Below are 13,334 nucleotides of genomic sequence, written 5' to 3'. Positions count from 1 at the left end.
CAACAAGCAGAAATGTTGCTACGACGCACAGCGACATTCTTTCAACGATGCACCAACCTAACCAACAAGTTATTACTGCTAACGTTGAATGACTACGTTTCACAGACGCTGACGCAACGAAATAAGCCCTGATTTTCTGATTGGGAACACAGATAGTAAAGCAATGTGGACTACAGCAACGGACGCTATTACAGATTGTGATAATACACTGAACGATCGGAAATTGTCAGCAACAAATAGCTTCCTAATGGCTTGTCATCAGATTCCGAAACAGCGAGCGTTAGTTGATTCGTGGTAACAATCCACTCGCGTGATCGATTCGCGTAAATGTCATGGTGAGGTACGTATAAGTTGCATTGGTAATGTTAGACGTATAAGGTTGCACTCAACACAATGACATGTTTCCGATGAAAATATCGACCAGAATGTTTCATTCAGTAGCCAAAATTATGAAGTTTAAATTCGGTGTTAGTTCATCAAAAACGCAGTTATGGATGTAGTGCCAAATTCGAGGTCACTGTCACAACATCGTCTCGGAAAAGGCAAGCCGTCGCTTGATTTGAGTCCAAAGTATCGGAGAAAATCCACATCGACCTATCTTATACGTTTTGCTGAGCAAAGCACTTGCAGGACAGCAAGGAGATTGGAAATATGATAATAATAATGTTTTTGTTTTTTTTATATAGCGCTGTATCCATCGCAGAATGCGTTGCTCCTCAGCGCTTTACAAAGCTGACAGTGTCAATGCAGCCGTATAGAGGCGCAACTGAGTCCGAATCCATTCCATAAGGAAAATTGAATAAAAGTGAATACGTAAACAACGAGTAGTGAAATCTAAACCTTTCGTTTTGAACATAACTCACCTATCCCTGCTACCAAAGTTAAGTGCAATTCTAGGTTGGTTTGTCGGGATAAATAAATTTTCATTTTGGAAGGAGCCATATTGATGAACAACAGCACAATATGCTATAACCAACCGTATAAACAAAAACCTGAATTTCATTAAAAAAGCTTAGTAGATAAGAATGCAAACAAGTCTTAATGCTTAATCTTTATACTTTCTAAAAAGAAAGGCTTCAACAACGTGACGTTTTTTGAAAATCTTACGTCACTTCAAGGCCCTTTCGCGCTGACAAAACCATTTTTACTGCAAATCATGAGAATTAGACTTCGGAGATCGCAAAAGGGCTCGGAGTCACTCTGCTATGCGCCCCTGAACATAACAGGGTTGTAAAACATTTCAAAACACCTTGCTTTAATTTTAAAATGCTCTCAAATTACGAAACAAAGATCTGCGACGTGCTTTGCAACAACTGGATGTTGCAAAAGTTTGCCTGTCAAACTAAAGTCGTTTTTATACTAATAAAAGCCAGTTTTAACCCAGAACGTGAATTAGACCAGTAGGCTACAGTGCAGTAAATTAGAACTGTCCTAACTTGGCTTTCTGGCGGTGTTTTATTTTTTTGAAACCAGGCTTTGATGTTCACAAACTGTCATTGCTCACGAAATCATGCACTAATTTTTGCTACTTTGACGCTGTTACTTGGATTGCAACCACGCAGAAGCAGCAAAACTGTTACACCTTTTCAGAACTCAACTCACCGCTGCTATCATCGCCGTAATTAGTCGGACTATCTTCTTTGGAAGGGGAGCCCTGAAAATGAGTTCAATATGTTGCACGACCTTTTTCTGATAGGTCAAATCAACACAATAGGTTCATAGTAAAGGAAGCCATTGTATCGAACGTAGCGACAAGATTAAGTGAAATCAAAACCAAATTCTTCTGTTGTCTCAAAAAGGAATGGAATTTGTTATCTATTGTGAGATTGTATGAGAATTTGAAGGTGGAATTTTTTTAGCAAATTGCATTTTTACCTTTGAAACGCAATAATTTGCAAGCAGCATAATTTATATATTTGAAAATTTATATTTAAAAATGTATATACTTCACGAACATGTAAGAAAACAAGTTGTTGAGAGGTCCTGTTCCACGTTTAATGGGATAAATGTCGACCGCTACGTTTAATGGCATACTTGATAATGAACTATGTCACAAGGAAAAGCAGCTAAAGTGGCCACAAATTACGTGGACGAAAAGCAAGCATGCCTAAACCCAAAACGATGAACTTAACAAGCAGATTAATCATTGATGAAGGTAAATTGTGTGCGGTGGCATTTTAAAGAGGGCCGAGTAAATTGGATTACTGAAAAGTATCTTCGCCCAATTCCACATAAATTTACTGCCTTGTCAATTTACTAGATAAGTGACAAGAACAATTGCTAAAAACTATCTTGGAACACAATTGATTAATACAGTGGTTCTTAACCTGGGGGGCGCACCCCCCAGGGGGGCGTGAAGCATTTCTTAAGGGGGGCGCGAGCTCTACAACAATTTCAATTTTTTTTAATTACTTTAATGTCCTAGGACCTGTGCTGTTCGTCATATTTTGTATTTTATCTTATTTTATATTGTATTCAGTAATTCTTGCTTTATTAGTTAGACCAGAACTTTACAAAACTATTTTGTGCTGATTAACTCCTTCAGATTTATCAAATTTTCTCGACGCTGTTTCCTTTTTACTTTTTTGTTCAAATTGCTTTTTGCAGTTTTATTTACTTAATGCTCGATCACCTTACTTAATATTACCGGTACTAATATTACCGGTACTAATGGCCTGTTTTATTTACCTCGATTGCTTTTTTACACTTTTATTTAATGTTCGATCACCTTATCAGGTCACATGAGGTCAATAAACAGAAAAAAATGCAATGGTGTTTGTATGATACGTATTTAAAATCTAGGGGGGGCGCGAGGCACATGACCATTATTGAAGCGGGGCTTGATAGAAAAAAGGTTAAGAACCACTGTCAGTTTAATAGCCTACGAGAAAATGTGCTAATAATAAGCTAAGATGAAGATGCTATGTTTCAATGGAGTGTTACTGTGGAATCAAATACAAAAAGAAATAAAAGAAACATCTTACAATACTTTTAAATGTAAATATAGATGTTGTTTTAAAGAATTTGTAAATCACTCATAAAACATATCACCTGCTTATCTTTTTGTACATAGTGTTTATGTTTTATGTTATCTTGTTTTTTGTAATTTTCCCGTTATGTAGGCTATTATGTTAAGTACTGGTATTATATATGTTCCTAAATTTTGCTATTTTGTTTATATGTTTGGGTAGCAGTTGACTTTGGTAACATTTTTGGTCTTTCGCTGCCATCTTTGTTGTGCGAATTATTTGTTTTGTGTATTGTTTTGTGTATTTTTGTTTATTCGCTAGCAGAAAAAATAAACTGAATTGAACCAATACCATCTCCAATGATCAATGTTAATTAAATACACGTTTCATTGTATCTACATAAATAAAAGTTTTGAGAGGGTGAATAAAAACATAGTTATCACTCTTCCTCGTTCTTTTTTATTTACTTCAACGAAATAGCTCAAAAAATATATAAAAAATCGGAGAAGGTGTCGATTGTATGTTTGATAGCTGACTCGTAGAAATGATCTGAGAGTCACTTATCCACTTTACGATCAGTTGCTTCTATCATGATCATGAGTCAATAACATATTAAGTTTTATTGAAGAACCGTGCAACGTAGACTACGACTCACCAAAGGAGGTTGAGATTTTGTTAGAGAAGACCGGGAAGCGACCTTTTCCTGAAGGCGTTTTGCGCTCAGTTCAGGCGTGATCAGGTGTTCGTCTTTCCTCATCTCAAATTGGGACTTTATTCCCGTCAAGTCGACGGATAGTTGTTCCGTTTCTGTCCGTTGTTCCGTCTGTACTTTTTCCCCTGCTGACGTCATCTCGTCTTCGAACCTGTGGAACCAACGTTATGTAACAATAGCATATGGCATATGACGCATATCCACACTAGTGAGCCGATACATCAACATTTGTGCAAAAAAAGTGGAATATAGATCAATTCAATCAATACAAGCCTGAAACATCAACAAGCTACAAACAATCAGCTAATAGTTTTTAATCAATTATATGAAGCAAACAAAAAAGTTATAGAATAGAACATATATAATATATTAACAATGCATGAACAAACAAATATGACATATTGCATTTAGCCCATACCATACATATTATTATATATAAATAATTCAGAAAAATTGCTGCCGCAAAGGCTTTTCTCTTGGTATATAAATATCTTATTCAAGTTACGGGTTTTCGGTAGCAGAGTGATCAAAAAGAAAACAATTGAAGCACTTGACCTTTACCGTGTACCGAATATGTTACTTATTATCCTAGTCGTGGTGATAGTGGAAGCAAAGCGAATGATATCTAGCAGAGTTTTCAGCCATACTGGGGGTGTTCATCAGTTTCCGGTGCAACAAAGAGAAAGCTTTGTCCACATACATTCGTACAATTTCAAAGAACTTTTAGAGAATGGAAAACGCGGAATGAAATACTACTAAAGCATTGCTAGGCTTGTTTGATTTATAGTAAAATTGCAATTGAAATATTGCGGTCCATTATTTAGAATTGGGTACAAACATCTTTAAACAGCTGAAGATTCACCATTTTGTTGTAAACATAATTTATTGAGTCTATTGCTGTGTTGATACAGTAATTCGTACGTAAACAGCGTGGGCAGGTATTATCAGAGGTTGTTTATTGAGCCACGGAATTTAGACAAGGAATTTGTTATCTAGGTATTTAATCACTTTTTAGCAAAACATTTACAATTTACAAGATATTGGACATTGGTGTTTTCATTTAAAGCATGACGACCATAGTCGCTCCAATGGCAGATGCTGCTGAAATTTGATCAATAAATTTGCTTTGAACACAGCATTAAACCATGTGGCGTTACTGTACTTGGTTTATGTCGTGGTATGATAAAAATAAACTTTCCGAAATGCTCTTAGTCTAAACTCAGACGTTATGCTGAAACCGCCAACAATTGCCTTTTCTTGTGATTACTTCCGATATAGGTTGGAGTTAACTGTCCTAGTTAACAATATTAAACCTTTATACGTTGATCCAACGACGTTGTAAGAGTGTAAAAAAAGCGATTTTGTTAGCTGAGATCTATTGCTACTTTTAGTGCAAAGTGGATTCTGATGTAATGATTAACTCGGTTAAATGCGACTCAGGGTGGTACAACAAGCTACAATGACTGGGGAATTGCAGTATTTTTAACCCTGATTTAACATTGAGGCAGTCGCATAAAAAGTACCATTTGAGGTGTTTTCAAGACTGTGGACGACATGATTGGGTCAATGTCAACGAATGTTAAAAGAACGTGACTGTGGAAGTTGCAGACTGTGATGTCATCGTTTACAGTACGTTCTGATAGAGTTGGAAAGTCAATAGTACAACTTCTAACGCAATACGTAAGGGCAACCAGTTATGGTTTGCTGCACAAATGCTATCCAAAAATAGAAAAAAAAAATATTTCGTAACTTCTGATGAAGTTGGTTATAATAGCTGATAGAACGTGTTAAATGCAGTAGATATTTTCCGTTATTACAGCTTGCTCTACAATTCGTGTAAACAACAGCTAATATAAGAATTATTCTGTCAAACAGTTTTATGATATAATCTCTTGAAAGAGACATGGCCACAAGAATCAACATATGACTGGTCAAAAATTGACATTCACTTTTCTGAGGACAATGCAGCAGACCACGGCAGATGCAAATTGCTTCAAAAACAAGCATTAGAGAAAATGAATGGCACGCAAGCATAATATTATAATTACACTCAGTTGTTTTAATGAGTTACAACACAAAAACGCAATGTTAACGTCGTGAGACGTAAAGGTGATGGAAAACGAAGGTTAAATTTTAACCATGCCAGAGCAATGAAACATTAGTAGGTCATCAAAAATTCATTAAAAAAAACTCTTTGGAAAACTATGGATGATTCTACACACACGTTGTGGGCTAGAAATTACACTACTTTTAAAATACAGTTAGTATTTAATCTATATTTTCAAATAAATACAAAAGGTGCTCTTCCTAAGATTAAGTCGTGTAGCACTTTGAAAGGTACAATTCTTTAAAAAAAAAGATTCAATAAAATAAACCACCACCAAGCAGGCGTAGGCCAAATACCTTTATTCTATACTTTTCATTGTGCTATTTTATGCTGTTGTAAATTAGGATTGTTTCTATGTATGTGAACCTATGACAAAGCAAAAGCAAAACATGTTTTGATTCTTTTGAAAAAGGCAATTATAGATTTGCAAGACTATAGCTAGTCATTTGAGAGCCAGTTGCAACGCTGTGTGATCGAGTTGAAAGGAATTTTTGTACATTTATGGCTGTTCAAAATACGCTCGCCATACAATTAATATTAGAACTGCAAGTGTGGTTCGAACCATGCAAAAAGATAATATAAAAAGCAAGCTAATGGTAATAAATGTAGCGGTTAAAGTAAAAACAAACAAACAAAACCATGCACCTCAGTTTTTTATTAAAACTCTTGGAAGAATTTCGCTTGGCCAGAGATGACCTGTGTGAGCAAAGAAGATATTAGTGTTAGGACATGCTAAAACGCGGCAGCCTTAAACCATATGCCACGCAAGCCATATAGGCTGATTTTGCATTAATTCAACGTCTGACGACAACAAATTAATACAAAAAAAACTTTTCAAGTGTGTTAGGCAGCATATAAAACCATTGCACGTTAAAATGCTGGATGGTCAGCAATCAGTTCTTTTTTATATCGTTGAATCGATGGACCACAGAACACAACATGTTAAAGTAAAAGAAAAATTGTTTAACAACCCGAGAAAATGGTCTGGGTACACCAAAGCTTTAAAGTGGAGTGGTCGTACTCGTGACCCACCAATAGTGGCAAGGTTTGGCCAATGCCGAAAGCCGTACCAAGTCAACATCTCATTCGCGTCAGTCAGTACAACTGACCAAAGACCAGCAAGCAGTTATAGACCAGACAACTGGTGTTATTTCATTCAATTTCTCACCTCCTTGGATATTGAAACACCCTGGCACCCAGTCAGCAAATCAGTCGGTTTTTACATTGATTCAACGTAAATTAAAAAAAACAACCGATAAGCAGTGGCGTAGCTAGGGAATGTGCCGCCCGGGGCAGATTCAGATTTTGCCGCCCCTTCAAGAAAAAGCATGTGAAAATGAAATTTTTTTAATTGACTTAAAGTGGAATTATTGTATGTTTTGAACCAGTAGCGTAGCCAGTAATTTTGAAAGGGGGAGTTTTAAGGGCCGACGGGCGAAGCCCGACGGCGTCCTCGCCAAAAACGACACCCAGCGACGGGGGTCTGGAGGGCCTCCCCCAGAAAATTTTGAAAAATTACTTTGGATTTGGTGCATTCTGAGAGCATTTTCAACAAAAATATGGGTATAAGTCCCCTAGTATAAATATTCCTGTAAAATGGTGCTGTCCGGTGGCATAGCAAAAGGATAAGATCATGTTCTCTTGAGAATTTTTCGGTAACTTAATAAAGCTAAGTCTCTATGTTTTCTTGTTGCTAATTTCTGGCAGAGATATTTGAATGTTTGGTATTGGCAAAAGTCGCTCTTTTAATGGAGTTTCGTTTAAAATTAGGCAAACTTTGTTTGAGAGACATAGAGACTGAAAGCATCATTCTCAATATCGTGACGTCACATGCGTGCCAAAGGGGGGTTGTAACCCCCAAACCCTTCCTCCCCCTTGGCTACGCCACTGTTTTGAACGTTGCCATTCTGTTTGCTTTTATTTCCCGTGTACTTTTGCATTATTAACAACAAAAAAAACGTCCTGTCTGAAAGTGCCGCCCCCCAGACGTGCCGCCCCTAGCTACGCCACTGCCGATAAGCTGGCTGGGTAGAAACAAGCTGAAAAAAGATATTTAATCAAAATTGCAAGCAAAAAAAGTAACGAGTTGTTGCGGTGCAATAACGGCATTCAGTCATTGAACATCAATCAGAAAAGTAAGCGGTGACATGCAAAGCAAATAAAAGCAGCACGGTTGGCATGCAAAGCAGCGGAGATGCACGTGAGAGCAAAAGCAAACAATTTAAGTTATTAAAGTACATAACGCACCTCAATAATAAACTTTTTAATCACATATGTTGCGTTTGAACCTGATGTGAATCAGAGTAAGCTAAGCTTTTGATTACACACAAACGAAACCTGTAACTGCCTTGGCAGCAAATATCACAAACTGGAATCAAGGGTCAAACAATTTAACTTGAACAAAGGTTGGCAATTAACTGTTAATGATTCTTTACACCACTACATCCAGCTTACAAAAGTTATTATTTTTAGAGTTTGTAGACCTTGAAACAATGTAAAAATGCCAACATAGTGAGCTGGAGTATAACTTTTGATGCAGCAATGCCCACGGTGCAAAATGGGGGTCTTGTGTTACAAAACGTTGAAAACATTTTTTTTTCCTGAACATTTATTTGTTCTGGTCACAGTAAACAGCAAGAAGATGACGAATTAACGCCAAGACTAACAAATTTGTCAGGAGTGACGTGACCAAGTACCAGGGGCAAACAAACCTGAAGTGGGCTCACAGCTGCAAAACAAAATTAGCCCTAGTTTTTCATTTTAAATGGCCAAAGGCCAGGGGTGGTTCACTCTGACATTTATGCTCCTGCTGTTGTATCAATAGCCTACGCCGTTAATCAAGTAGGAGTGAGAAAGGATGATATCGTACGATAACTCGAATTGTTTTTGAACTATGTAGCACTGAAAATTGAACAATAAAAAGAAACAACAACATGCATGTTTACTTTAACAATTTGTAGCTGCAACAACCTTTTTACAAAGTTTTCCTTAAGTTTTTCAATAAGTTTATAAATCCATTCATTATTGATGAGTGATGAAAATTTGTCCGGTCCGTTCATGATATAGAATCATAGAAGTAAAAAATCAATTTTAATAATTGATGAGTTAAGTACTCCACGTGCTAATGCAGTAATGCATATTGTCTATCTAATCCGCAAGCCATCAACAGTTGGTGCTTAGCACCTTTGATCGCCGTACGACAAATTGTGAAATTGCAATTAACATGAATTGTTGTTATCATTCAGATACCGATCAACTTGACGGTAGGCTCGGAACGCTCAGTCAAAGAATAATAAACAGTTTTCGGTTATTTTACTGTGCCTGTCAGTTGTCACGTAGAACGACAGCTGTTTGATGATTGGAAACACAACTCAGAAAAACGTATTTTTTGCATCGGCAAGTTCGACAACGTTGAAGCGACACAAAATAGTAACTATAAAAAGACAATTCTTCCTCAGCTGTGTTTCTCAGTCCCGGCTGTTGGAAACAGTAACTCCTGCGCCAAATTCGATACCCGGCTCGCAAAATTCCTCCTTTTTGCATTGATTCAACGTTTGCAGACGTTGAATCAATGCAAAAAGAACAAATTTTGCTAGTTGGGTTGCTTGTTGTCGTTCTCTTCACTTCAGGTTTCATCATGATTTATGCCAAACAGCCGACCCATAGAAAAATACATAACAAATTGTTTTGATGATGTTGAAGATAGAAGTATGGTGGTAATGAAGGAAGAGGAGAGTAAAACATGATAGAGTGAAAGGTCTATCACTTTTGTTAAGCAGATCTTTAAAATGTGCGGATGATGAAACACTTCCAGGCTACTGCCTATGAGCATGAAGAACCATCGTGATTCTTGGCTTATCCCAAACGTTTTGTTGAGGTCGTAGACGTCACATGTCTTCTTTTTAACCACCCAAGATTGTTGGTGTTTACCTGGGCTGCACCGAGAGTTTGCAAGCCAGAGAAGATTGTCAAAATCTTTCTAGTGTTCTAAAACTTAAAATTAAGCAGTCTCATAGCAGGACCGTGTTTTGCCGTATTCAGATTTACGCCCAGTAGTTGAAAGTTCAGAGTAAGTGGGAGGTAAAGAAGGCATTCTTTGTGTACACCTTCAGGCATTCCTTTAAGTGTCCTGTCAAAGACACAGCTACAAGCTCTTTAGCGGTGTCGAACCAGGGCTTTCGCCGCTCGGTAATGTAGCCGATAACTTAGAAGGAATGTGAAGCCGAACCAGCAATTCTAGACTGTGAAGACGACAAAATATTTTTTATCCTTGACTTAGCAGCTACAAGCTCTAATTACTGGCGACAATGCTTCTACATCTGATCGTAGTCCGGGTGGGATAGCACATTATGCTTGGGAAATACATATATTTTTACAATTGTTCAGGCATGTATTCGATCAAGTATTGCTGAGGTTTAGATTGGTGAGTGAATCAAAAAGTGTAGATAGACATGCGTGATTGTCTTATGATCAAATCAAGAATAAACAGTCTATGAGTTGTTGCTACTGCTACACTTTCACATTTTGATTCTCCGAAAAACCTGTAAGCGTTTTTCATCAATCACCGCACAAGGTCAACTGAAAGCAAAAATCATAGATCGCATTAAATCCAATGATCAGTGACACAATTAACTCGCTCAGTCTGCACCTGTTAACTTGGTCCTTTATAACAGTCTTCGGCATCGGTGCCTTTGGGGACTTGGGGCGAGTTTTGCTTGCGGCCTGCGATGGAAAAGATTGTTATCTAATATGAGATGCTTGAAAAAAACATTTTAAAGCAAAAGATAGAAGTTCATCAAAAATTAAGTTGCAATATTATATACAAATAGCTGGTTTCGGTTCTGCTCTGGTAGGATAAAAATAACAGCTGAGAGATTACATCATTAATTTCCAGACAGAGATCAATCGCTTTGTATGATTGTAGGGATTAACTGTTCATTCGCTGACCCAGCTACAACATCTATTTTTTACATTGATTCAAAGTTTGCAGACGTTGAAATAATCCAAAGACGGATTTTGTTAGTGAAGAATGTACCTAACAGGGGACTTTTAAAATCTCGATTAAACTTTAGTTTGCCGTAAATGGGCTTGACGGATTGCAGTGTAAGATGTTTTAAAAAGACATATTACGTCACAACCACGTTGTAGAGACGTGGAATGACGGTTAATTGCATCTCATACTGTGATGACGCATCACACTAATTGATCAGCAAGCTACTTAACGTGCCATACCATGACAATGATAAAAATACAACATCATATGCAAATACAAACGGATCATGCGATTTACTACAATTGACGAATCACCATGGCGAATGGACAATACAAAGCAAATGTAAAACATGAAGATGATTGCGTGTCTGATCTGGCACAGACATTGGCGATCATTTTGTCTCTTGGGCAAGAGATAGAACCTGTAGTTCTCAATACAAAGGGTTACAGAGTACTGAGAGTAGTATAATTTTATAGGTACGTTTTCATCCTCACTAAATAGACGCAAATGACAGACACTGATAGACACGGATACAACAAGATGTATCTTTGCCAATGCGTTTTTTTTTTTTTTTTGGTGATAATGAATAATGATGATACTAAGTTTTTATATCGCTACAACATTAATAAAACATTTAATAAAAATGCCTTACAGTCGACTGTCATTCTCACAGTCAACACGACATACAACAGCCATCAACTTCGACCCAATGTTATAATATATACGACATTTTTTATACCATATATACCAGATATATTTTATACCAAAGTTTTGAAGTACGGTACGACTATTTTCACATGAAAATCTCACCAATACTATGAAACAAGACGATATTTTAGTCGCTGTGGGCTCGAACTTTGAACACAAACGACGCAGCTTACGGCCGCGGATGAATATGTTCCTTTGCAGGCCATTGCTACGCACGGAATGCTACAATATTAAAAAAGCAAATGAAAGAAGTGTGGCATGTCAGGTCTACTGTATAATATATCAAATTAAAAAAGATTGTTATTTTGACATTTTTGAAGTCGCAAAAACGTTTCATTATTTTTTAAACAATCATAAAACCTCAATCATACCGTCCATTGGTCTAGCTGTCTTGACTCAACAATCAAAATTAATTGATTAATAAAAAAAACGCACATAAAAATTATGAACAAAACTTTACTATCTTAGAAACTTTTTTTACAACTATTTTCAAATTCCTGATGAGGGCTCAAGCTAAGCCAAAAACGTTCGACTGTTCAAATTATCTGTAATTATGTACAGTATATATTATACTTAGTTATAATGATGCTTAATCCTGCTGTGTTGTGCCTCGCCTGCTTGTAGTACAAGAAAGCGAATATTCTCCAGAAATTAGGCTATAAAACTATGAAAGATTATTGACCAATTTTAAAACGTTGTTACGCCAGAAACGACATTCTGTGCCAGTTTAAGAAGTTGCTAACAAGCTGAGATCTATTAAGTTGTAACTCTAAAATGTAACAAGTTGAAATCTTTAATCAATAATATATACAAGGTGTAAATCAATCATGCTCACCCTAGCAGCTGATTCAAACTGGGCTTTCAATTTTGTTAGTTCCACTTCGTACGTCTCTTCATTCTGTTCTTCATCGCGGTTGACAATTTCAGCTGAGATTTACAAAACGACTCAATTACTGAAGCCCAACAACTGCATTGAACTGTCCATGTGAATGGCAACAAAACGTTACATGCAACGACATTGGACCAACACCGTTTTGCCATAGGTCAGATCTCACTGAGATTTTATTTAGAAAAAGAACACGATGCAAACCATACGAGGAGTCTGGGTTTTTTTTTTCGGTCATTGACCGATTTTTTAGCAAAATGTCCGAAAAAAAAATATAGTCTATATGCGACCAAAAACGACTAAAAATGCCCGAAATAAATAAAAAATGACCGAATTTTTTCAAGTCATATCGGACAAATGACCGAAAAGTCTCAGTGAAAAAAAACCCAGCGAGGAGTCGATATTTAGACAGTGAAAAAACATTTCCATTTTTGAATTGCTTTAACGACGACGTTAAGGATTCATAAATAATTTCCATGACCAAGGCTAAAACCCTAAACAGTTAAAAAGGTGAAACGTAGGATAGTTTACGATTACTGCTTACTTGGAAGAGGAATTACAATCCAGCTCACATCCACCCGTATGAGTGTGGGATCAAAGAAAAGAACCCCATTAATTATACTTGTAAAAAATCCTCATGTTTGTGAAATGAAATCAAAGCTTTGCCGGACGGCTAACATCAACAAAAAACGTCTACAGACATTGAATCAATGTAAAAAGACGAATATTGCCAGAAGGATTACTCACGGGGCGGTTGATCTTTCGTCTTCTCCTTGATGGTCTTTTCACGTGCGATCACCGCAGGTGATTTGTTGATGGGTAAGGGTACACTGCTCTTGCTGTTGGCGACTTCCCACTGCGACCGCATTGACTTGATATCAGGCAATTCAAACTCTTCAACAACCTGAAATCGAAGAGAAGATTGTGAAAGCGAGTCCTGGTCAACCATCATACAAGCA

The 13,334-nt window shown here is 37.0% G+C and overlaps 1 protein-coding gene across 5 annotated transcripts in view; it reads right to left on the bottom strand.

The window, feature by feature from the left end:
* LOC145767644 (uncharacterized) overlaps positions 1-13,334 on the bottom strand; it is a 57,838-nt gene that overhangs the window by 32,519 nt on the left and 11,985 nt on the right. For all 5 annotated transcript variants that reach the window (XM_082579506.1, XM_082579507.1, XM_082579508.1 and 2 more), the window contains exons 3-7: positions 13,123-13,279; positions 12,325-12,416; positions 10,437-10,510; positions 3,625-3,832; positions 1,603-1,654 (exon numbers count right to left, since the gene is read on the bottom strand). In XM_082579506.1, the coding sequence (XP_082435632.1) occupies positions 1,603-1,654; positions 3,625-3,832; positions 10,437-10,510; positions 12,325-12,416; positions 13,123-13,279 (583 nt within the window). The remainder of the gene's footprint in view (positions 1-1,602; positions 1,655-3,624; positions 3,833-10,436; positions 10,511-12,324; positions 12,417-13,122; positions 13,280-13,334) is intronic.

The sequence above is a fragment of the Aplidium turbinatum genome, chromosome 3 (genome assembly GCF_918807975.1).
Source record: "Aplidium turbinatum chromosome 3, kaAplTurb1.1, whole genome shotgun sequence".
In the NCBI taxonomy this organism is placed as follows: Eukaryota; Metazoa; Chordata; class Ascidiacea; order Aplousobranchia; family Polyclinidae; genus Aplidium; species Aplidium turbinatum.
The sequence above is the reverse complement of the archived record's forward strand: the minus strand, read 5'-3'. Positions and strand labels throughout refer to the sequence as shown.